The sequence below is a fragment of the Carassius auratus genome, chromosome 25, assembly GCF_003368295.1.
Source record: "Carassius auratus strain Wakin chromosome 25, ASM336829v1, whole genome shotgun sequence".
In the NCBI taxonomy this organism is placed as follows: domain Eukaryota; kingdom Metazoa; phylum Chordata; class Actinopteri; order Cypriniformes; family Cyprinidae; genus Carassius; species Carassius auratus.
This window is the reverse complement of record NC_039267.1, coordinates 3,746,465-3,773,253: the sequence shown is the minus strand read 5'-3', so window position 1 is coordinate 3,773,253 and position 26,789 is coordinate 3,746,465. Positions and strand designations below refer to the sequence as shown.

The 26,789-nt window shown below is 37.4% G+C and overlaps 1 protein-coding gene across 1 annotated transcript; it reads right to left on the bottom strand.

Annotated features, from left to right (window-relative positions):
• Positions 1 to 3,781: 3,781 nt before the first annotated feature.
• On the bottom strand, positions 3,782 to 17,548 carry LOC113043015 (protein phosphatase 1H-like). Its single transcript, XM_026202107.1, has 10 exons — positions 16,836 to 17,548; positions 14,916 to 15,078; positions 13,995 to 14,345; positions 13,548 to 13,660; positions 12,729 to 12,813; positions 12,476 to 12,594; positions 9,755 to 9,818; positions 8,454 to 8,561; positions 5,657 to 5,808; positions 3,782 to 4,562 (listed from the first exon to the last, which is right to left on the bottom strand). Exons 1-10 carry the CDS (start codon positions 17,060 to 17,062, stop codon positions 4,403 to 4,405), a joined length of 1,542 nt encoding a protein of 513 aa, XP_026057892.1. The 5' UTR covers positions 17,063 to 17,548; the 3' UTR covers positions 3,782 to 4,402.
• Positions 17,549 to 26,789: the final 9,241 nt, after the last annotated feature.

The window sequence follows — 26,789 nt, the reverse complement described above, 5'->3', positions numbered from 1 at the left end:
GCATTGCTATCTGGTTATTCATGAAACATACTTCACTTCCAGTAGCGCAGGTCAGTAGTTCATTTAGATTTAAAAAAAAATACAACTTGATGCAATGTCTAAGAATAGGTGACCAGCATACCGTTTTCCTCGGACAGTCCTGGTTTTTGGTGCCCTGTCCCCGGAAATCTCCCCAATTTACAGCATCTTCATAACAGCCCACAAATACAAGGCAAAGCCTGAACAATTTAGCCTGCTGACAATCATATGAATGTTATTCTTCACCAGTAGAGGGCGCTGAAAGCTGTACTGATTATTTCTTGGTTGTGCTGCTGCATGAGGAGCTTGGGTGAGAGCAGAGCGCTATTATCATCAGTTATCAAACAAGACCAAAATTGGTTTCAAAGTAGTCACATAAGAATATATGTTAAAAGTAATACTGTTGGTGAGCACTGTATAACAAGGCATGATAAGGTAGCGGGAATGTTTTGCACACAATATTAACCATTCCTGAAACTTCTGTCATCACAACTCCAACATGAAAAATATAGCTTAAAAACGAATAAATTGCGCTTGCAAAATTACATTTGCAGATAGCACATACTTTGTGGTCAAAATAAGCCTAGAATGCAGAATAGGGTAAAATATCAGAAAAATATAATAACATGTTCTTTTGTCATTTTGTATAATACTACTGTTTTTATATGTTTGCTATTTGATATAGTTTTTACTATTTTTCATAGTGTTATTAAGACTGGTCCTCAGACATCACTGTATTTATCAGTTATAATATTGAGACATGGAAGTGGTCAAGTGGAGCCCACAACAATAAGTATATTATAGCAATTATTCCAAGATAATGACATTAGACCACTGACTGAACTAGTAAATGTCCCCGGTTTTAATATCAGAAACCTGGTCAACTTATCTTAGAACGCACAGCCTCTCTGGAATTCTGTTGGGAGTCTCTCTCTACAGTGAGTATAAATCTAAATCAACTCATTCAAAATCATGAGCTCAAAGTCTCGTGTGAACTCAGTTCAGCGCCATTGGCTGAGGCCTGCGGGAGGCGTGGCCTATTTTGGGGGTGTGTGTGTCGTGGGCGGTGTCCCTCTGACACCCCATTGGCTGCGCTCCCAGCCAATAGCGGAGCCGCAGAAGGGAGTGTAGCCCGCTCACGAGTACTACGACCATTCAGCTCGGAGTCTTCGCGCGCTCTGGAACGTTCAGCGCGAATTCTTGGAATTCTTTTTTTCACGGATGCGAATTCGCTGCATTTTTACGAGTTCCGAGATCGATTTAGCCGTGTACTGGCTGAGGTAGTAGTTTGTGCTGTTGGTTGGGATGTGACATTGCCCGTTTGGAGATGACTGCGCAAGCTACTCCCTTGCCAGTGCTGGCTACACTCTTCCCAAGCTAGAATTGGCTTTGGAATCCACATCTTCTTGGAAAATCTGATGTTTTATGTGATATTTATATATATATGTGTGATATAGATACAGTTCTACATGTTAAAATTGTTCTGAGAGTTGTAGAGTTATGTAAATGTGTGCTCAATGGTAAGTCTTATTTAAATTCAATAAATGTGTATATCATGAAACACGTTGCTGTTAAGCGTCTTATTTCTGCTTTTATTAATGGTGTGTTTTAATTATGTTTCTTTTTTGCCACTATAACGGAGACTAATTTGTAAATTCATGGGGATTGGCCATATGCCCAAGTTCTCTTCAGTAAAGTACTGTTTTTTTTGTCGAGCACAGCAGAAAAGCAGATATCCCCCTCGGGAACACGATTCATTTTAAAAGATGCTTGATTTTGCCCTTGGGATGGCTAATACATGTAGGTCATACTCGACTGTTGCTATGAAGAGAGCTGTGACGTGGCTTTTTCTGCCCACTATGGTAGAATCATCGATCGTGACGTCACGTGGTAAGAAACGACGTTACCTGGGCTGATTTGGACTCAGCCAGAACACGTGCGTGGAAAATTTATATTTTATGTACTTATGTTAAGTTAGTTAACAAGTGGGATGTTGAATGACGTGTTCTGATGTCATAAAAGGGCCTCGTTTAACCCCCAAGAACTCCATTAAACCAGGTTAGAAATATGAGTAGGCCTATATGTGGGTGTATTGAACATATTTTTCTTGATTGAATCCTTACATTCCAGCTCATCCCAGAAGGGATGGTGCCAGTATCTTAATGTGTGAATAGCATAAAGGTTATACAATAATATTAATGAAGAGATAAACAGACCAGTCTGTTCGTTAACTGCATACTGTGCCATTTGTTATAAATCTGACTCTTGATCTTGTGATGTGTTGTAGGTGGTCACAGTTAACTGGATTGTATAGAGGAAGTGCATGATTAGTGCAGATAATGTGTTGACGTCATCCATGCAGTGAATGCAGTACGTAGGCTGGACTGGACTCCTTTCATGTAACTCTGGCAGAACTCTTCTAACCCGGTTCATGACCCAGAGATGAAACGCAGTTTTTCTGATGTTCAGAATCTCAAGTGCGTTTAATAGACAAACCCCAGCAGGGTTCAAATCAACTGCATTCGTTACAGGGTCTATCAAACTCTGTGGTCTCTGCTGGGAATATTATCACAGCTGTTGGCTGGGTGGGTGATTAATACATTCATTTGTCAAATATTTGAACGTAAACTCACTCCAAGAACATGAAACCAAAGACTGTACAATTACTGCTGCTCCCAGGACTTTTTATGATGTAAATGGCTTCAGATGAAATGTATACATTAATCTTCTTTCCTGGACAGAATCTTAACGTTCTCCAAAAATTAAAACCCTTATCTTACCTAATGTTGTTCCAAACCTGTTTGATTTTCTTTTTTCAACAAGATTCTCCATTCCACAAAAATTAAAAGACAAAATACGTTAACTGTCTAGAAGGACGCATGTGTATTTGATGTGAATGACATTGATTCTAGTCTATTCTGTTAAGCTTACATTACATTTTTGCTACAAAGTAAAAAAAAAAAAAATTGTACCCAGTTTCAGTGTTTTATGATTCAACTATCAACATAAGAGAATGCGTTAATGGCAGTTTTTTTCTTCTTCTTCTTCTTCTTTTTTTTTTTTGCATTCGCGCCAAATATGATTTGAATTTTCAAAAGCGCGAATGAGATTCGAGTACGTGGCGGGAATATTTTAAGTAAAATATTATTTAAAAGTAAAATAATTACAAAACGTTTAATTTGTTGTGAATCGTTAAGAATGTATTCTTTTAACAACTGTCTGGCATTTTTGTTTTTACATAGTACATTATTTGGGAAAACATTAAATCATTCATGTTATTTTAGAAAAATTCTAGTGAAATATCTTCAATGGGTTTTTAATTCAAATCTGTGGTCCAGCATTAATAGAGCCACATAAGCAGTTTATGAATCATTTTTGCAGTGCATGTGTGTGCTGCACTTCCCAGAAAGCTCCTTTAGTAAGCATGTGATGCCCTTGCAGGGCCGTCCACCCACACAAACGACTGCGCTAAAGTGTGTTCGAGAGCAGTCTGCATACACACACACAGCTGAATCTCTGGCCAAATTAGTCTTGTTTTGGTCAAACTCAGATTGTGCTGACCAGATGGCCACTCTCTTGGGGAGTGTGTATGTCAGTGTTTGCACATTCTGTGTGTGTGTGTGTGTGCACGAAAGCCTTTCCAAATGCTCACAGCGGGTTTGTGCTGTAGAAGAGGAAGGTGCCACTGTGAACATGATGTATCGTAAGTCAGACCTCACCAAACCTCCACACAGGAGCCCTGGAGAACAGATTGCAGGTAGGTGTTAATTTACGACGGTGCGTACAGAAATCAATGGGAATGGTCGCTGTACATCTTTAGACACATGATTTATTGTTCCTTAAAAATGTATCACTCTTACTGTGATGAATGGAAGATCAGAAGATCACACGAGAAACAAATACAATACTCATTTTTAATTTACAGTAACTTGGAGTCACTGAAAACAGGATGTACAAATAACAGCCAGAATTGCTTTGATTTTTTTCAGGAAATGCAAAAAAAACAAATCCACAAACTAAACATTCAAAGGATGAATTAATATCCGGAAAAGAAAAACAAAACACGGTTGGTTTCGCCTAGCTGCCAGATGAGTGCGGATAAACAAACTGCGGAGGGTGAGCATTTGTCCATGGAGAACTTCAAAGAACCGGACCCTCCATTTAGTCATTGTGCAAAGTTATAACTTATATACTGATCCCACCAACCCACGCGGAGGTAGGGAACGTTGACGTGGGTCTTCAAAGTCAGCAGTTGTCGACTTCTAAGTCTTAAAAGCAAGTGTTCATATTGTAAATGAGTTCAAACGCACAACGTTTGAGCATTTGATTGTTGGGTTAGAGACGGATTCGGTCCGATTCGGTTGGCGCCCTGCCTTCTGATTGGTCAGCTAGGCTGAGGCTGTTTGCTATTGCCGTGCATTAGAGGAATTATAAAGACCGAAATGTCGTCTCCAGAGCCGAGCCGGTCTCCGGCGATTCTCCAGCCTTGGTCCCTCAGGACACCTCGGGCTTTCATCACCAGATCTTGAGCTGCCATTGTGTACCTAAAAAACAACAGAGATGCTATTTAGAGGTTAAAAGGATATTTCACCCAAAACTGAAAATTCTATGAGCAAAGAAAACAATAATAACATAATTTATTTAACAATTCTTCTCCCCGAGTTACCTTCTTCCACCATTTTGGAGAGTACCTCAGAACATGATAAATGTAATGAGTGTTGTTTGCGTTCAGTAGAAAGCGCGCATCCTGAACATAAACAACGCTGAATATGTTCTGGGGTATTCTCCAAGTTGCACAAGATGGTAACTTGTGAAGAAGAATTGTTGAATAAATTATTTTATTATTATTTTCTTTGCACACAAAAAGTATTCTTGTAGCTCTGTAAATTCACGGTTGAACCACTGATGTCACGTGGACTATTTTACAGATGTTCTTGGTACGTTCCTGAACCTTGGAGTCAGAGAGCACTCAGATTTGATCAGAAATATCTTAATTTGTGTTCCGAAGATGAACGAAGCACTTACGGATTTGGAATGAGATGACTGTGACTAGTGAATTACAGAATTAAATTTTTGGGTGAACTAACCCTTTAATTTTATTGTTAGAAGTTTACAAATAACAGGTTCATCCCTCTAAGAGTAACCTGATGTTAAAGATACTTTTCACCAAAACTTACTCATCTTCAGGTCATTCCAAACCCCTATGACTTTCTGTTTTGCAAAACGACAGAAGAAAGAAGGCATACAGGTTTGGAATGACATAAGGGTGAATAAATAATAGGGTGGATAAAGAAGAAAACAGTTATCTTGATGTGTCTTTTATGCACTTTTGTTCTACTTCAGTAATCAATCTTGGCTTGATCCTACAACCTTTCAGTTGCCTGGCCAGATCTTCAAAACTAAAGCTTCTCAAATGGAAATGGAAGGTTCCATGAAAGTTTCTTTGAGAAACCAAAAATGGTTATTCTATGGCATTGAAAACCTCCTTTTGGAACCTATGTTTCCAACTTCATCTCAAACTAAAATCCAAATTACATTTTCTTTTAAGTTGCTCAAAATAACCCATCATTGTGCACTGTGTTGTCTTCAAGGTTGCATGAGTAGATGGTTGATGCTCAACCAAAACAGAGGAACCTGCCTGTGCTGGTCATCAGGGTCACAGTTTCCAAGGAAACAAGAAACCGCCTCTACCACTTCCTGATTGGACAACACGTCCCAGAGTCCATCTGTAGCCAGGATCATGACATCATCGGCGCCGTGCGCATACTCAGAGAGATTATAGATCTTCACCTGTAGAAACACACTTCAGTCATGTTATATTACACAAACATGGACGTGCACATTCACAGAATTCTGTTCTGACCACTGTTGGGGAGTAACTACACGTAACAGAATTACTTCATTTAATTGCAAAATAAATGTATCTGTAATTGGTTACTAAGAAAAAAGGACAGTAACTTGTGAAAATGTTAAAGATTACAAAGTGGGTTAGATCTGAATGTTTACACACACAGACATTTGATTTCTTTCTTTCCCAAATTGCAGTTCATATAAGTATTGATATTAAAGTATCAAATGGAAAGGTAAGACATCATATCTGATGCAAGTGTCTGGATGTCCTCGGTGACCCCTCCTCGACCTTTGACCCATTATATGTGCAACAGACAGGAAATGAGGAGCGACTCGACCCAGCCATAGCTGACATGCTTCTCATTGCACAAGCACATTAACGAGAGAAGAGTGCATGGAGGAGGAGGAGGAATAAGAAAAACTGATCAAAGAGAAGCCGAAAGAGAAAAACCTCAGCTGAGGAGCAGACGGCGGGATGAACGGCGGATGAACTCTACACAGCGTGTGAATTAAAGATCAAGAGAGCTTCAGAAGACTGCAGAGGGGAGAGACTCGTGTCGCGGGAGGGATCTGAGCTGCTTTAAGACCACAACTTTATTCTGATGGGATCAAACTGTTAGAGAGATGGTCAAAATCACACTAAACACAAGCACTGGAGCTAAATCTGTGGCTTTTAGACTCGATTCTATTCGATTTAACGCTCTTGTGCTGATATGCAGGACATTATATAAATATATCTGCGGTTATATAACATATATGGTGTCTTCAATAAGCAGAACAGAACTGATTTCTGACCCAGAAACCCTCACAATGTACCTTGCATCAGTAATGGCACCAGATGGGAATGCTAGTCATTTATGATATGGTAGAATGATACCAAAGTTATTTTCCCTTTGTATTTCCCTTCGTCTGAAAAAGAGATATAACTACACCTTTTCCAAACAAACATGGTAATATTATAGTATACATGTAATACCATGGTAAATATACAAACAACATGGTAATACTACGATACTATAAAAAATAATTGTTTAAAGGGGGGGTGAAATGCTATTTCATGCATACTGAGTTTTTTACACTGTTAAAGAGTTGGATTCCCATGCTAAACATGGACAAAGTTTCAAAAATTAAGTTGTACGTTTGAAGGAGTATTTCTGTTCCAAAAACACTCCTTCCGGTTTGTCACAAGTTTCGGAAAGTTTTTTTCGAGTATGGCTCTGTGTGACGTTAGATGGAGCTGAATTTCCTTATATGGGTCCTGAGGCACTTCTGCCGGAAGAGCGCGCGCTCCCGTATAGCAGAGCACTGAGAGCACAACAGACGGTCACTGATCAGAGCGAGAGCGTCGCCAAATGTCACAAAAGGAGTGTGTTTTTGGTTGCCAGGGCAAGACAACCCTGCACAGATTACCAAAAAAAAACAGCATTAAGGGACCAGTGGATGGAGTTTATTTTTACAGAGCATCAACGGAGTTGTGCAAGTGTTTGTGTTTGTTCCCTGCATTTCGAAGATACTTGTTTTACAAACAAGGCCCAGTTTGATGACGGATTTGCACATCGTTTATTTCTTAAGGATGATGCAATCCCAACGAAAAAGGGTTACTATCGTGTGTTGGAACCGCAGGCGGTGAGTAAAACTGCTTCAAATATCTCTGTGTTGTTAACTTAGCTATCGGCGCGTAAGCACATCAAGTTAACAACATGCGATGTTGTCATCAAACTGCACTTTCCACATGTACACCTTAAAAAAAATTAAAAAAAGACTTACATACCACATAGAGACGTCGTTGCTGATGCTGCTCTTGTTAAATTTCAGCCTCTGGATCTGTGTCACAGCTTCCACATGCTCTCAACTCAAAAGCTACTGGTGCTCTGGATTATTTAGCTCCGCCCACACGTCACGCCTCCAGCCGCTCGTGTTTTTCCGGGAAAAATCGGTACAGACTATCTTTCTCTTATAAATATATAAGAGAAACTTTTTGGAGTTATGAAGGATGCAGTACTACTCTATAGGTACTCAAGATTAACAGGATATTGAGTGAAAACGAGCATTTCACCCCCCCCCCCCCTTTAATACAATTGTACATTGATATGTGGTATACTAATGTTAATATTTTATATTTTGCTTTCAATTTTTTAAGTTTTAGTAATTTTGTGTTTTTGTCATCTTTATTAGTTTTTAGGTTTTGGTACATGTCTAAATTATTTTATTAAGTTTTAGTTTTAATTTGGTTATTTCTAATACTTCAGGTTACACTAAATGGAATCTTCAGTTTTTTTATATCTTGTACTGTACTGTACTGTATGTAGCAATACCAAGGTAAAAAACATGACATTTCTTGCATGTGCATATCCTAAAAACCATGGTAATACTATGGTGCCATGTCCTAAAAGTCCAAAAATGGTGATATCAATGTAAATGTTCACATAACATGGTACATTGTTCAAAACACAACAACAACCATAAAATTACCATGTTCAAAAAACTATAGTATTAACAAAACAATTATATGGTAATATCATGGTACTTTTTAGTTAGCAAAATAATGAATAATGAAGTCCGAAGTGTGTTAATGAACTACAGACCTCTGGAGAGCAGGAGAGGAACGGCTTGATAGCGATGTCTGAGTCGTGAACCTTCAGGTCGTGATCTCCGAGTCCACGAGTGATGCCGATGGTGGCCAAAACACGCGCCTGAGCCACAAAACATCACATTATTTGACAATCAAACATTTTACTTCTGTAATGTGATGTGTTGCCTAGTAAAACTAAATATCCAATTGCCCCTTGGCAAAGACTCGCCTCTTTAGATTCTGTATGATTGGTCAGATCGCCTGTCAATCAAACATCTGGCGAATGGTAATTGGTTCCAAAAGGGGGTTTTCACATTTAGTCCATAATTTTTGGTTCCGCAAAGAAACTTTCAGTGTCAAAAAATCTAAAGCTTTTTTCACTATAAAGGTTTTGTAGATGTTAAAGGTTCTTCATGGAACCAGAGATGCCAATAAAGAAGTTTCATTTTTAAGATTGACTTATAGATGGTTCATGAATAAGAGGGATTGATGATGTTTATTTAGACTAAAAGTCTTTGGAGTCATGTCAAACAAACCCCCCACTATAGGTATTTTTCCCAGAATGCCATGGTCTGAAGTTGAAAACGCCCCCTGCTGGTTAATAATACCCATGACCTCAACCAGCTGCTTTTTGACCACAGACTCAACACATTAACACCCAGACTGGAGCACAAAAGATGAATCTTCATCAGAACTGGAGAAATGTAGCATAACATCACTTGCTCACCAATGGAAGTGAATGGGTGCCGTCCGAATAAGAGTCCAAACAGCTGATAAAAACACCACAATAATCCACAAGTAATCCACTCCAGTCCACCAGTTAATGTCCCGAGAAGTGAAAAGCTGTGTGTTTGTAAAAAACAAATCCATCATTAAAACTCATTGTGACGGCACCCATTCACTTCAGAGCATCCATTGCTGAGTGAGCTACAGAATGCTACATTTCTCCAAATCTGTTCTGATGAAAAAACAGACTCTTCTGTATCTTCGATGACCTGAGGGTGAGTACATTTTAATTTTTGGGTGAACTACTCCTTTAAATACTACTAAGTGCAGATTGACTTACTGTAGCAAACAACACTAATTAATTACCCATTTTTCTGTGGTGAGAAATGATGCATCTTTCTGTAATCGCTCGACCTCACAGCACAACTGCTTCTGAAAAGCTGAAGATGTTTTAATTATTATTATTATTATCATTATTTGCTAGCCTTGTCGTTCTTCTCTCTCTACAGGTCTCTGATATGATGGTTCATCCTCCAAATTTGGCAAAGATGAACTGTGAAGCAGGAATACATTCAGCTTCCATCTTACCTTTTTCCCCTCTCCGAATATGAGTGGAAACTTCAGATCTTCCTCCTGGACGGTTTTGTAAGCCCTGCACAAAACACCACAACAAACATCAAACAGCAGCTGAAGCTAGTTATGAATCATCTATGACAGTGCTGAGTATTACTGTTCAAAAGCTTGGAGTCAGTAAGTTGATTTCTGAAAGAACATTTACATTTTTATTCAACAAAGATTCATTAAATGTATTCATTAGATTTCTGAAGATCATGTGACACCGAAGACTGGAGTAATGATGATGATAATTCAGCTGCACATCACAGGATTGAATTACAGTTTAACGTATTAAAACAAAAAACAGTTATGTTAAATTTTAAAATAATTGTAAAAAAAATTCTGATTTTACTGTATTTTTGATCAAATAAATGCAGACTTGGTGAGTCAAAAAGACTTTGCTAAAAATAGAACATTAAAATATTAATTAAATATATTGCCAAATATATAATGTATATATATATTTTAAATTACTCCAGTGAAACAAAAAACAAAATATTACAATAATGTATAGTCACTCTTGTCCATACATTTTTTCATTCTAATAAATATGGACCTGAAATTGAAATGCAGTGCAAGCATCGTATGGATAACTGCTAAGATGTTTTTAAATCCATCCAGCTTTAAAGATTGGCTCTCCATTGACTTTTTGAATATGTGCTTATTCAAACAGATTTCCCCCCATGCAATTACAGAGTAATTTGGGTTTTGACCTCTTCCTTTAATCATTCAGATATTTTATTCTATGATACAATACTGTATATGATTCCTGAATGCAGCGTCCTCCCACACGATTCAACATCCCTGTCTGACAGAGCAGGTCGTGAGCTCAGTTACATCAACGAGGATACACACACACACACACACACACACACGGTCTCTCTCTCTCTCTCAAACACACACACACGCACTCTCTCTATCTCTCTCACTCACACACACACACTCACACTCACACACACACACACTCACAGAAACACACACACACAGAAACACAAACACTTTCTCTCTCACACAGACACAGAAACGCACTCTCTCTCTCTCTCTCTCTCTCTCTCTCTCTCTCACACACACACACACACACACACACACAAACACACACACACAGAGTGACACACACTCACACTCTCTCAGACACAAACACACACACACACACACACACACTCACAGAAACACACACACACACACTCACAGAAACACACACACACACACGCACTCTATCTCTCTCACTCACACACACACACTCACACACACACACTCACACACACACACACTCACAGAAACACACACACACAGAAACACAAACACTTTCTCTCTCACACAGACACAGAAACGCACTCTCTCTCTCTCTCTCTCTCTCTCTCACACACACACACAGAGTGACACACACTCACACTCTCTCAGATACAAAACACACACACACACACACACACACTCTTCTGAGCAGGATCACACACATTCACTCTCTAATGGACGTTCAGTCGTGTCTCCTGAGGGAGGGGCTGTAAACCCTTGATTGAGTCTAGATCCGTCTCACAGACCAATCAGATCCTAGTATCTCACACTGGTGCAGATTACACACAGAATCCATACCCATGGGTGGACAGAAAATCTGATTATGTCTACACACACATTTCCAAAAATGCACTGTGGAAAATATTATGGAAAGGGTTATACATATCGAAATGTACAAAATTATTTGTTGAATTATATATATATATATATATATATATATATATATATATATATATATATATATATATATATATACACATACATATTTATATATATATATATATATATATATATATATATATATATATATATATATATATATACATACAGATAACAATTATTCATGTATTGTATAATAAAAAATTTATTAATGAAATATTGATAATATTACTTATTATTTTAATATGTAAATATAATTGTTAATTGTTTGTGACAACTAGGGTTCATTTTTCTTTTGTGTATTTTTCACAGTACCACAATAAATTTAGCCAATTTCTTTACAAATATACAGATAATATTTATTTTATTTTTAATGATTAATACTAGTGAATATTTATTTAAAGAATAATTATTATATTTGTGTAATAAATTGTGACCAACCAGAATTCATTTTTTTTACAACAGATTTACCACAAAAATTATATTTTATTAACAATATTAACCACTATTTTCAGCAATAATTGTTATTTAAATGTAATAAATGATACATTTTAACATTTATTGTATCGATTAGTATACTAATATATGTATTATAAATAACATTAATTATTATAATAATAAAATAATGATAGATATTAAGTTTTAATTAATTTGATTAATATTTTATATTTTTTAGATCAATAACAAAGTACAGTTTTATGTATTTAATAATTGCTTGAATAAACTAATAAATATGAATTATTATTTATTTTATTTGTATCAATGGTTATTATATACTAATATAATAATTATAATGATTATTATGTTAATATAATAATTAGAGATATTAATTGTTGAATTGTATTTGATTCATAACTATTTAATTACTTAAGTTTCTGGTCTATTATTGTGATGTCATGATAAAGGCACAAAACTCAAAGTGAACTCTGATTGGTCTCTTTACATGTCAGTCAGGTGCTTTCCTCCAAAGTGGGCGGTTCTTGAGCAGAACAACTGCTGATGTTAATCAGATCCAGGACTCACCATCCGTTCATGGTAAAGTCTCGGTGCAGCATTCTCTTCCCAACCTCTTTCTTCGTGACCCTTCTGGGAAACTCCAAGTGTGTGAAATCGTTTCCCAGCAGCGACGGCTGCAGGTGAGCCTGAGAGAGAGAAACATGCTCCATCATCAGGGATTCTGTCCTTAAACAATGCAAAGCAACATCCAAGAGAGGGAAAACCATTGCTCAAGGCCAGCTGCTTAAACATGGCAGGAGTGAGTCCAGATTTCTCTCACCAGGAACTGAAGTCTCTGGCGCTCTGATTCAGGAGTGAAGGAGCTGGACACGGGAATGATCTCTCCTCCGCGGATGATCAGAGCCCTGAAACACAGCAGAGAGGAGAAGAGCTGACAGAATCATCAGGAATTCAGCACACACTGGACAGGACAGAGAACAGTCCCTTTAGTCATTTAGCAGACGCTTTTATCCAAAGACACTAACAAATGAGGATGCAATCAAAACCAACAAAAGAGCAATGATATATGATGTAGCTATTTTTTTATATATAATAAATAGGAAACAGATAGATCAGAGCATGCTAGTGTTAGACGCCTTTTTCTGCATTTGTTAATTGTATAATAAATAAAATAGAATAATAAAATCAATATAATTGCATGAAAAAAAGAGCAGTATGAAACGTGTGGAATCTGCTGGAGGAGAATGGAGTAAAACAGAGCAGGCAATGTCAATGCTACTACATTAAAGTTAGGTAACAAAACAAAAATCTTTAAAAAAACTAAAAAAAAAAAAATAGTTTTCAAATAGTTTTAAAAAGATTATTTTGCTCACCAAAGCTGCATTAATTTTTTATGATGTATTTCTGAGATCAAAGCTGAATTTTCAGCATCATTACAGAAATCATTCTAATATGCTGATTTGCTGCTCGAGAAGAAACATTTCTGATTATTATCAGTGTTGAAAACAGTTGTGCTGCGTCATATTTTTGTGGAAACCAGGACTGTTTGCAAACAATAAAAATACATTTTAAGATTGAGTAGAGAAAATGTAAGGAATGGAACTCAATACTCAGTTGGTTTAGTGATATTCAGTCTCACCTGCTGTCACCAGCGTTGGCCACGTACAGTTTTCCAAGCAAATACACCACTACAAGAGCCGTACATCCTCCAGATATAGAGTAAAGCATCCTCTCTCGAGCGATATGAGCGTCCTGAGATCACACAGGACACAGGAGAACTCAATCAAGGTCACAGGAGACCGGATTCAATCGCCATTTAAGTAAAACACACAGATTTCCATCTGTAAGTACACTAGACTCTTTTATGCTCACCAAGGCTGCATTTATTTGATTAAAAATACAGTAAAATTTGTCAAATTGTGATATATTATTCCAATTCAGAATAACTCTTTTCTATTTGATTAGAGTTTCAAAATGTAATTTATTCTTGTGACACAAAGCTGAATTTTAATATCACTGCAGTTATTACTAAAAATGCCTCATTCCTACCATCTAGTGGCCATCTGAGTGTACTGCAGTAACTCACCATCTCCTTGAAGGCGTTCTCTATGGCTCCCACCACCAGACTCTCCTGTTTGATCTTCTTCTCCATGAAGAACCGCGGGGGCGTTGTATAAGTGGGTCCCGGGGCCCCGGTGGCCCCTCTGAGCGAAGCGGCCCGGGACAGGCATCCAGCGGACGGGTGGAGGTGATGGATGGGGTTCTCCTCGCCCAGACAGGTGGGCGGCTGGAGGGACGGGTTCTGCAGGATCTCCAACACCTCCTGCAGCTGCTCCTCGATGTGGAGGTGGAGGAACTTGGCTGTGAAGACCGCGGCTCCAGAACCGCCGTGACCGTCAAACAGAGCCCAGTAGTGGAAGTTCAGCTCCTTCACCTCCTGCACAAACACAATTACACATTAGTGACCCTGGTGCACAAAAACAGTCTTTGGGAAATAATATACAATACATTGTATGGGTCAAAATGATAGATTTGTCATATTAAGTAAAGATAAATTGCCCATAAACATGACACGGCACAAAATAATACGTGATTTGTTGCTTTAGATCTGTGTAATACATTTTGAGCAAAATGATATAAGCAACTGATAGCACAGGAAACCACTGACAAAATCTATTGCATGAATTTCCCAAAGCAATCAGAAGCTTTATGATGTATACAAGTGACTGGATAAATCGCAAAGATATCGCGATCAACGTGACTAATAAACACACGACTATAACAATATATTCCTCCAATGATGCAACGCCTTCATCGCTGCTAAGAATGCATTGAAATATGTTGCACGCCTTATTCTGTGTAAGAAGCCACGTCATCTCACAGAAGGATTTATGAAGTGAAGTTTGGAGTAAATACATCTTGAGAAGCTGTTTTGAGAATGAGTGATCTGAGAAAGGCATGAAAGCGGCAGAGTTAAGCTGTGAGGAGTGATGTCAGCAGGCCTCACTGTGCTGTGGATGGGCTCCAGGAGGTCTGCGCTGGGCAGCGAGGAGCGTCTCCTGAGGGGGGTGTAGCTGGGGCTGGACGGGTCTGCGGGGCGTCTCCTGAGCTCTATCACCTCACAGCACGCCTGGTCCTCGTTTAGAGGGCTTTTACCAGCATTGATCACCCTGGAGACACACAGAACATCATCACAGATTCAGCACCAACACAGTTTCGTTATGTCAACTTTAACTCGAGGGCTGTTCACGATTAGGAAAAAGCTTGGCACGGTGATGATGGAATAGTTCATTCTGCCTACAACCGCCGAACGTCGAGTCGCTTCGGGCTTCTAAACGCGTCTCGATGATGCACAGCTGTCATTATCTGAGATGAGTCACAGCGTGAGTCTAAAGAGCACAAGACAGCATGACGCCTCTGATAATTACTGCCATCCCAACAGGGTTCCCATGGAAACCTATTCCTGCATCCTGATTTGTTAATGAGGATTTAACAGCGTTCATACAGATAGATGAATGGATGGATGATGGATGGATGGATAACAAAAGATAGATGGATGGATGGATGGATGATGAATGGATAGATAACAAAAGATAGATGGATGGATGGATGGATGGATAACAAAAGATAGATAGATGGATGGATGGGTGGATAAAAAAGATTGATAGATAGAAGGATGGATGGATGGATTACAAACGATAGATAGATGGAAGGATGGATGGATAACAAAAGATAGATAGATAGATAGATGGATGGATGGATAACAAAAGATACATAGATAGATGGATGGATGGGTGGATAAAAAAAGATAGATAGATGGATGGATGGATGGATAACAAAAGATAGATAGATAGATAGATAGATAGATAGATAGATAGATAGATAGATGGATGGATGGATGGATAACAAAAGATAGATGGAAGGATGGATGGATAACAAAAGATAGATGGATGGATGGATGGATAACAAAAGATAGATAGATAGATGGATGGAAAACAAAAGATAGATAGATGGATGGATGGGTGGATAACAAAAGATAGATAGATAGATGGATGGATGGATAACAAAAGATAGATGGATGGATGGGTGGATAACAAAAGATAGATAGATAGATGGATGGATGGATGGATGGATAACAAAAGATAGATAGATGGATGGATGGATAACAAAAGATAGATAGATGGAAGGATGGATGGATAACAAAAGATAGATAGATGGAAGGATGGATGGATAACAAAAGATAGATAGATGGATGGATGGATAACAAAAGATAGATAGATAGATAGATAGATAGATAGATAGATAGATAGATAGATAGATAGATAGATAGATAGATAGATAGATAGATAGATAGATAGATAGATAGATAACAAAAGATAGATAGATAACAAAAGATAGATAGATGGATGGATGGGTGGATAACAAAAGATATATAGATGGATGGATGGATGGATGGATACTGTAGATAGATAGATAGATAGATTAAAATGTAAATTGAAAAAGATGAAAGCTAATACAAAATAATACGAATAAACACTACAATAGAATATAAATAATGTAGCTTATTCTTCTCTATCTTTATAATATTTAAGTGCAGATGTACCGTTCTGAGTTTTTGGGAATGAATAAAAACAGTCTCCATAAATCATAGCTCACTCACAAGAGTTGAATGTTGATGCCAAGCATATCATAAATGCATAAAACTGAACCTGGGCTGTGTGAAATCTGAATTCATAACCATTATCAACGCAGAGTCATCCAGACAGTTATGATATGACGCGCATGCGCCCTGATAAAGCTGCAGGGAAATGAAAGTATGGATGCGTGTCATGGATCTCTCATTTTCTGTTCCTCATGCGATGATCACGAAGAACGCGAACATTCAGCATCCGCGTGCTCAGATCAGCGCGCGTCGGTCGCTACTCACTCCGCGTATCCGGCGGCCCAGGGCAGCTTCATCTCCTTGAGGATGAGGATCGGTCTGGAGACGTGATCCGCGGAGCACTCCACCTCGTCTGGAGACAGCGCGAGGAAATCCGGTCTGCTGTACGGGAACCGGAGCGGCGGGTCTGGGCGGAGCTCGTGCGCGCTGGAGCCAGAGGCCATGAAGCCGCCGAGGATGCTGGAGACCGCGGACCGCACGCGTGTCATCATCGTGAGGGAGGAAGCCAGTGGACGCCGCTGCTCTAACGCGACGCAGCTGGAGCGCGCGCTCGGCTCGGCTCGGCGTGACGTGACTGAAAGCGGGTCATCGGGTCACTCTGGTGACTTTGACTCTCATACTGTTCACCTTTATTACAGTACAGAACTTACGCAAATAAATCAATAAATAGTAACAGTTTATTTTACAGTGTCTTTGCTACACAGATGATTATAGCTTGTTAAAATTGTAAATTATGCATAACTGCATTAAACTAACCCTAAACCAAACCCTAATTTTAGCCCTATTAATAAATGCATGCTTTTACTCATTACTTGAGTAGATAAATCTAATGTGTACCCAATCAAATTGATTTTTTGATAAAATCAGTTCATATCAGTTCAGTAATAACAAAGTAATCCACATCATTAAATGGATTATATTTTAAGTGCTATATAATTATGACACCTTCAAATAAAGCATAACCAGTACAATAAAATAAAATGTAAATATTTGTAATATAATAAGTTCATATCAGTTCATTAATCACCGAAATAAAACACATTACGAAACAGACTATTATTTAAAGAAACATTTTAAGTTTCATATAATAAGGACATAAAGCATAACCAGTACAATAAAATAATCTTTTTTTCTGGGATTCTTTTTTTTTTTTACATAAAATCGATTCATATCAGTTCATCAGTAACCAATACAAACCTCATTACTAGAGTATCATTTAAATAAATACTTTAAGTGTTAAAAAGATGCGTTACTTTTAATATTTAGTAACAATGAACAGTAGGCTATTTAAAATCGCATACATGTCATTGGAAAGTGCAGTCTGTGTTAGCATATACAAACTTCTGTAAAAAGTCTATTTGCATGTTTTATTGTCCTAACATGCTGTTTTCAGCATATCAGACTTTACTTCATATTTCCAACTTTATCTGATTTAATCGTGTGTGTTCAGTAGCTATTGTTTAAACAACAATAATCCCACGAGCATTAAGAGATTTGTGCACAATCACTAGAAATATACGCCATCTGCTACAGCTGATATCTGTCTAACACGAATGTGTTTTCCATAATATGTAATCCATCTCAACAATCAAAGCAATACTGAAAATTAGAGAAAGATGAAACTTATCACCGTTTACTCACACGTAGTTGTTTTAAAAGAAAGCGTCTATGCATGTGTAAAACAGATTAATATTAACTCATAAAGCTATCATATAACTTCAGAAGACTGCACTCGCCAGCATTTTGTTTAGGGGAAGAAAATAAAGCGCTGTCATGTCTCATAGCGGCCGCTAGATGTCAGTGTTTCCTAACAAATGACCAATCTCCTCCATTCAACATCAGTTTAATTACAAAATAAACGCAACTGTAATCTGTTATAGTTACTGTATATTAAAAATGATAATATATTTTACAAATATTATTAAATTAGTTTACTTTAGAGTATACAAAGATTACTTTAAGATTACAAAGGGGGTTACATCTGAATATTTTTACACACTTTTGTTCAACATCAGTTTTATTTCCTATTTGGATTCGTGAATATGCTTTATTTTATTTTTTTATTTTAATATATATATTAAACACCCTCAGTGGGCCTGCTGGGTAGATTTAGGAGCTCAGGAGCCAAACGCATGTGCTGCCTCTCAATCCTGATCTTATGGACGGTCTAAGAGCAAGATTTAGGATTTGGTTTTGGCTCATTTGCTAGTTTTATTGCTTTTGGCACATTCTGTCAAGTCCGGTGTGGAAAGTGTGTCGGTGTGTATTTACTGCTGTTTGGCTGTTTATGAGGGGAATCGGTATCATTCTTTCTGCCTGTTTTGGAAGGATTTCTGCTTATTAAAAATAAATCAATCAGTCTAATAAATCTGTTAGAAGTTCATCTGGTTTGGACTCGCTTGCTCCTCACTTCCTGTAAATGATGCTCTGAGGCACTAGTGTAATTGCTGTGGAAATGCATGTGTGCCACTTCTGAGCAGCATTAAACAGTTACTTAAGAAGCGCTTCTGTGCCGTGTAAATCTGACCACCGAGTGAACAGACTTCCCATTTTGGTGTTAATAAGCATAAGCATACAAATACCACTGAAAATTATATGCATGCTTTTTGGTTGAATTCAATATGTAGTTGACATTGCTCTGCACCAGCTCATTACAATGCATTACGAGACTGGATACAATATATTTCGGACGAGCGTTCACATCTCAAATACGCTTATGGTTTGATTTGAAAAAGAGCTTGGAAACAAATCTTAAAATTATAAATGATCTGCAAGTTGGATGTTGGATAAAATACTGTAGTTTGGTATCTGTTGTAATCACTCAGTAACTCAACTCAATATTTGTTTCTTATTGCACTTCATCTTTTTATAATAAACTAATCATTATAAGTGAATTATGAAACAATGACAAAGCCGAGAAAGTGAGTTTAAAGTACCCCTCTTTTACAGTATATTGTAACATACCTCAAGAAATCAAACATTTTTGATATTCAACCTAATGCAATGTCACATATCACTAAACTAGATTGACATTCTGAAGAAAAAGGATGAATGTCTGCTGTGCCATGTATGGTTTAGAAATTAATATAACCCTATATATCAAACTTTTGTTATTGTCTGACACTACATTTAGAGAGGAACACTCAATCCAGATTCTGCTCGACTCAGTGGAAAACCAGAGCGGCTCACGCAGGAATGGCGTGATTTCAGATTTGAGAATGTTCTGGAGGGACAATAAATATATCCAACAAGATCTCGCCATCATCTGGCCGTTCACACGGTACAAAAAAAATCCTTAATTCTTCCCAGATGGAGAAGCTCGTGCCAGACGGATCCAAGAGCAGCATCCCTCCACCAGATCCCCCGAGAACTCATCTGAGACCAGGACAAACTCCATCAATAACTCACCAGACACGGGTCAGCGAGCAGCACTCCATTCCGTCTCAAAGACTGACATCTCTTAAGAGTGACTGGGGTGGAAATGTCAGACGGTGAAGCTGTGTGTTGTGTGGTGGGTTTTGATATGTTTGCGGTTTGATGTGTAGCTCACAGACTCCTGAATGTCTTCATAGATCTGAGACATTAAGACACTGAACCTACCGGTTTGTGAAGTTTAAAAGAGAAGATCTGCCACAAGCCCACATATTAATAAACATGAAAACACCAAGGGAAGATATCTACAAACCTCCCATTTTAATAAATGCTAATTTACCGCATGCTTGCTGTGAACGGCGACAGCTTGACATCTATTGAGCGGAACAACGTCGTTGATATTTGTGAATCGAGCATGTTCGTGACATATAAAGGACCTTTTATGCTCAAAAGAGTATATCTCATGCTAAAGCGTTACAACTGTTGAGTGAATCTGAGTGATTGCCTTTCTGTTTTATTGGTGATTGCTAAACTCATTATTCCATAGAGCTCTGTGGTGATGGATATTTGGTCACGTGTTCTTCTATTAGCTAATTTTAATAGAACATTCATTTAAATGTATCATTTTCAAAGTGTTCCTCTAAAATGTTCTATTTGGACATCTTTAAATGTTAGGCTTCTACTTGTCAAAAGTAATGTTCCCCTAATGTTTGAAAAATGATCAAATGGAATGTTCGTTCAACATTTATAACCAAGAAAGAACATTTAAAAACTGGACGTTCTGGATCTTTGCATACACTGAGAACATCCACGTCGACTGATTTTTCTATTGGCTTTTTGGAAAATAAGAGTATGATTCTTAATTATTTTTTTTTTTTTCATTGTGACAATTTTCACAAATTTGATGAATTCTGAAACCTAAATAAAACAAGCAGAACTCCACACAACTTCAGCGTCACCGCTTTAAGCATCAACGACTCCTTCAGTTTGCACGAGAATGATTATTAGCACAACGAGGCTGTGAAAGCATCTAGCGAGCAGATGAATTTATTTCTTACAGTCAGGTCTATTAACCCTTTTTAGCCTTTTTGAAGATGAGAAACGCTTTCAAAAAAACTACTGGCGTTGATGCATGATGTCTGCATGCATAAATGTGTTTCGAGTGTGCTTTTACTGAAAAATTTCATGCATTTGTGTTGAGTTTATCATATAATAACCGTTGACCTGCCCGGGGTTAATTGCACATATTTGGTTTTCTCTCAGATGCTGCTTTTGCTATGTAAAAATATACAATAAGATGAGGACAAATATGCTTGTGTTTCACTATAGGATGGCATTGTTTTCTTGCATTGTAATCAGCACTGAATTCTGGGAAATGTTCATTTATCATCGGTGACCCTTTGAACACTGGGATATCCGTTTAACGTATACAAATAAGAGATATATGATGGAGATTTCCCTCCTTTCATGGGACACAACACTCAATCAGTCCCTTTCAGACTGTAACGACCTTAATGAACATTTCCCACGACAACAGAGAAGAGAAGAAGAATCACAAAAGGCCTGCTGTTATGGATGCAGCAGAAACCACTGAGATACAGAGTTGGGGAAAGTTACTTTTAACTAATAGTGCAATAGTTATGCAATTTGAAAGGTTTATCATTTGGTTTTGAGAGTCCCCGACAACAGGTTTACATGCATGCAAGGTAAAAAAAAAACCTTACTTTTCTTATAATATGTATTTGCATTAATCAGTGACTTTCAAACAATTAATTCAAAGATTCATCTTTCCACACCCCAGTGCATGTCTGAAACAAAAAAGTAGTAAGCTATGACAGGAAACACTGGACAAAACAGTCAGTCTTAGAAAATAAAGGATATACATAACCTAAATTGGAAATAAAATGGTTATCTATTCCTAAACTCCTGTTTTCTCATATTTTAAAGCAGTCAATATAATTTGGGAAATAAATAAATTTGTGAACATGATATAGACATTTCATATTATTTGTAAAAGTATTGTAAACGCATTTTTATTGCATTGAATTATTGAAAAGTTACACATTTTTTGAACAATTGCATTTTACGTATTTTCTAAATATGGCAAAACTACACATTATTAACAATTTTAAGCAGTGTGTTGGTAGTAAGTTTAATGATTCCATAAAAATAGGGCACCCATTAATTAGAAGGAATTTTCAGTAGGCTATCGTTTTTTTCCAGCATTTTACACAGATTTTAAATTACATATTGCATTTTGATAGATAGCTGAGATGGATAAGATTTTTGAGTCGCTAGGGTAGTCTGAAATGTTGCTAAATTTATTTGCAGCCCTTAACACAGAAACAGGAGAGCTGTCAGTCAATAAATGGTCAAACAAAGTAACTGGCATTACTTCTTTGAAAAAGTAAGTCAAAAGCAATGCATTAGTTTACAAGTTACTTGAAAAGTAATCTGGTTAAATAACTCGACTTGAAATGCATTACCCCCAGCGCAATACAACTTACTGTAGCTTATTAAAGTAGAGTTGAAGCGTAAGAAAGGTAGCTGCTGTAGTGGTTATGTTAAGGGTTAAAAGATGTAGAATACGGACATGCAGGAAAGGCATTAATATGCAGAAATTAATAAACATCAAATATGAAGTAGTATGCATGCTTTTGCTTAGGTGCTTTTTAAGTGAGTGGTCAGTTTAAGAATGAAAAAAATTCTAGTCACAACAAAATCAATATAAACCTTCAGAGCTACTCAGAGGTTGCTGTGGCGTAAACAAGAGAAAATCAAAGCTGGATGTCCCGAACGCATCACTGAGCTCAGAACATCTACAGATGAGCTCAAGAGGAACAGAGATCTTTCCAAAACAACAGTTGCCATGAAAGGTTAGGGAAGCACTGATGCTTGTGTAATGTTGGAGGTGTTTCCTGATCGGTTATATTCACTCACAGCTGCACTTCATGAGAGCACAGAGCTCTGGGATCGGGATTCAGTCACACTGGTTGGACCTTGTTTTGGGATTGTCACGTCAAGTTAACATCTCTGAGAGAATCTACGTCTGTGACGTTATCTTCGGGGAAAATATTTGACTTAGGTTCATGGTTCAGTAATTATAAATGAAGGAATACTGCCTGATTTCAGTGAATCCTGAGCCTCAGGTTGATATCTATACACACAGAGCATACTGGAACGACCACATCAGACCAATTCAGCTGGAAAGAGCGAATGGAAAGCAGTCTGTTGTTATACTGAAGAGAAGAAACAATTAATCTCCATCAAGACAAGACAGAAACCCGTATTCAAAATCCAGATGTGCATCTAAAGCCAGTATAATGGAGTTATGAGCCACATTTCACAATTAAGATCAATGCAGCTAGGTTTTGCCAAATTATTTGTTCATTTGTTAATATGACAACCTTTTTAAAGATGTTATCTGATTTATATGGTGTGCATGTACAAAGCAATACTGATCATGAACTTTACAAGGGCCATTCAATGCAGTCCAGTTATCCATGCATTAAAAAATACTTATAGATATATATATTGATTAAAATATTAAACCCTTCAAATCATATGTGACCCTGGAACACAAAACCAGTGTTAAGTGTTAATTTTTCAAAATTAAGATGCATGTAAATAATCTGATGTGTGGTTTGTTAGGAGGACAATTCTTGTCTGAGATACAACTATTTGAAAATCTGGAATCTGAGGGAGCAAAAAACAAATTAATATTGAGAAAATCACCTTTACAATTGTCCAAATGTATTGTTAGATGTGCATATTAATCATAAATTAAGTTTGATTTAAATCTCTCAATAAATGAATGAAACAAAGAATTTTAAACTACTTTGTTACTTCTTATTTCTTTCTCTATTCAAACTGCTTTTTAACCACAACTTAAAAAGTTTATATATATATATAGACACACACACAAACACACACACACACACACTTTTTTTAAATTGGTGATTATTTTGTATCCTCAATATTCATTTGCGTCCTGTTTGTATTTTGTCTTTTTGTAAACTCTCTCAAAACCTCGAACCAACTAAGACCACCAAACCTGGTTGTTTTAGGCTCTTTTTTTAAATACTAGTTTTCACTTATTAAAATCAGTTAACGTGCCCTCAATATACTCAATATATGTTGTGGTAAAATCCATTATAGTTGTGTAAAACTGTATGAAATAATCAATCTAGAATTATTAAAGTTTAATCAGGGCAGATTTTCAAAACTTAAAGGGGGGGTGAAATGCTATTTCATGCATACTGAGTTTTTTACACTGTTAAAGAGTTGGATTCCCATGCTAAACATGGACAAAGTTTCAAAAATTAAGTTGTACGTTTGAAGGAGTATTTCTGTTCCAAAAATACTCCTTCCGGTTTGTCACAAGTTTCGGAAAGTTTTTTTCGAGTATGGCTCTGTGTGACGTTAGATGGAGCAGAATTTCCTTATATGGGTCCTGAGGCACTTCTGCCGGAAGAGCGCGCGCTCCCGTATAGCAGAGCACTGAGAGCACAACAGACTTCACTGATCAGAGCGAGAGCGTCGCCAAATGTCACAAAAGAAGTGTGTTTTTGGTTGCCAGGGCAAGACAACCCTGCACAGATTACCTAAAGAGAAACAGCATTAAGGGACCAGTAGATGGAGTTTATTTTTACAGAGCATCAACAGAGTTGTGCAAGTGTTTGTGTTTGTTCCCTGCATTTCGAAGATGCTTGTTTTACAAACAAGGCCCAGTTTGACGCTGGATTTGCATATTGTTTATTTCTTAAGGATAATGCAATCCCAACGAAAAAGGGTCACGATCATGTGTTAGAACTGCAGGCGGTGAGTAAAACTGCTTCAAATATCTCTGCCTCCTTGTTAGTGCATCCCCCTGCCATCGGAGACCCGGGTTCGAGCCCCGCTCTGAGCGAGTCGTTGCTGTTGCTGCTCTTGTTCAGTTTCAGCCTCTGGATCTGATTCTGGATCATAAATAAACGGCTGAATCTGACTGTTAGCCATGGTTTGTTTTGGATGTTTTTTTTCCCTCACGGTAAAGTCACAGCTTCCAAACGCTCTCAACGCAAAAGCCTACTGACGCTCGTGATTCTTTAGCTCCGCCCACACGTCACGCCTCCAGGCGCTCGTGTTTTTCCGGGAAAAAACGGTCCAGACTATCTTTCTCTTATGAATATAATACAACTAAAGACTTTTTGGAGTTATGAAGGATGCAGTACTACTCTATAGGTACTCAAGATTAACAGGATATTGAGTGAAAACGAGCATTTCACCCCCCCTTTAAAGCACAAGCATAATCATTTATTTGAGTTTTAACATGTTCAGCAAGTCAGGAATGACCCAAACACTGTCAAACTTCTTGATCAGACCCATTTGTTTTTGACGTTTTAGGCCAGAAATCTGCTCTATGCACGCGATCAAAACCACAGACGTGTCTGTTTGGGAGCATATGATCCTGTAGGACACTACTGACTTGAAACAGAAAGCTGCATGAAACCTATAGGTATATTAAGGACATTGAACTAACAACCTATAAAATCATGAAGATGTATGTGTTGTAAATATGGAGTAAAACCAGACCTGAGGCAGAACCTGTGCGTGAGATAATAGTCCATATTCACTTCCTGTGACACATCAGGGTCTTTTCCTATATTAAAACTTCCTCTCATCTTTCTGTTTCATGCTAATTTCTCTGCTACGGCTTCAGCTTCTGGGAGCAAAAGGCCGTTCGTCACCAGAAAAGCACTGCAGGCTTTCTTCAGCCGGAATGAGAAAATCAGACCTACATGCAATTTCATTACATCACATCCATGAGAAATTATAGCTGAAGGAAACAGAGGAAATATTAATCAGACCCTGGTTAGCTTTAAAACCTTGTTTGACAACCCCAGTGAACTTCTCAATAACCCTGCTGAAGAAAAGAAACAGGTTCAGTTCGCTTGCTGATGGGTTCAGATGGGTTTCGCTCTCACAGTCCTGTAACTAAACAGCTAAACTGGATTTGGCAAGCTCCAATCTGACTGGCTTTGCTCAACTTCTGGCAGGTTTTGTTATCAGACCGCCTGGAACGAGGCTGATACAATAAACACTTTTGAGGGAAACTAATTACTGGATTTGCCAAGAGTGGCATCAATTTTTTGAATGATATTGAGGGTTTTGTCTGAGATGTACATTGCATAAGTGAAATACATATTCATTATTATCTGTGTTTTAGATGCACAGGATTTTTCCCACCTGTGGGAATATTCTGAAATCTATTTCACACTCATGGAAATAAAGGTCTTAAAAGGGGATTTTATTTACAGTGATGTCATAAAAGGGATAATTTGGTTTTCGCAAAAAGAAACTTTCAGCAAACAGTTCCGGATATAATATTTTTACTAAAATAAAGAATCTATTTCCACAATAAAGAACCTTTTATACAATAGAAAGGTGCCAAAAATGATAAAACAGGAACGCGTAACTGGACAGAATCAATGCTATTGTAAACGAAACTACTAAAAACTATGAAAAATTTTATTTTTTCACTCAAAGGTGAAATAAAAAATATAAATTCTAGATGGAAAATGTAAATAAAAAATAAAAATAAAAAAATGAAAATCAGAAATATTGCCTTGCTACCTAACTGACATAAGTACTGAAATTACAAATACAAATAAAAGCTATTTCAAAATAAAATATTAATATTAAATGAAAATGTAAGCTTAAATTAAACATTGCCTTTAAAACCAACTAAAATAAAATTAGTTTAAGTACTAAAATTACTAAAATAAAATAGAAAACCACTAATAGTATATAGCAGAATAAGACTGAGCAGCATGACCAGAGTTTATTCTGGATGTGCACAACAAA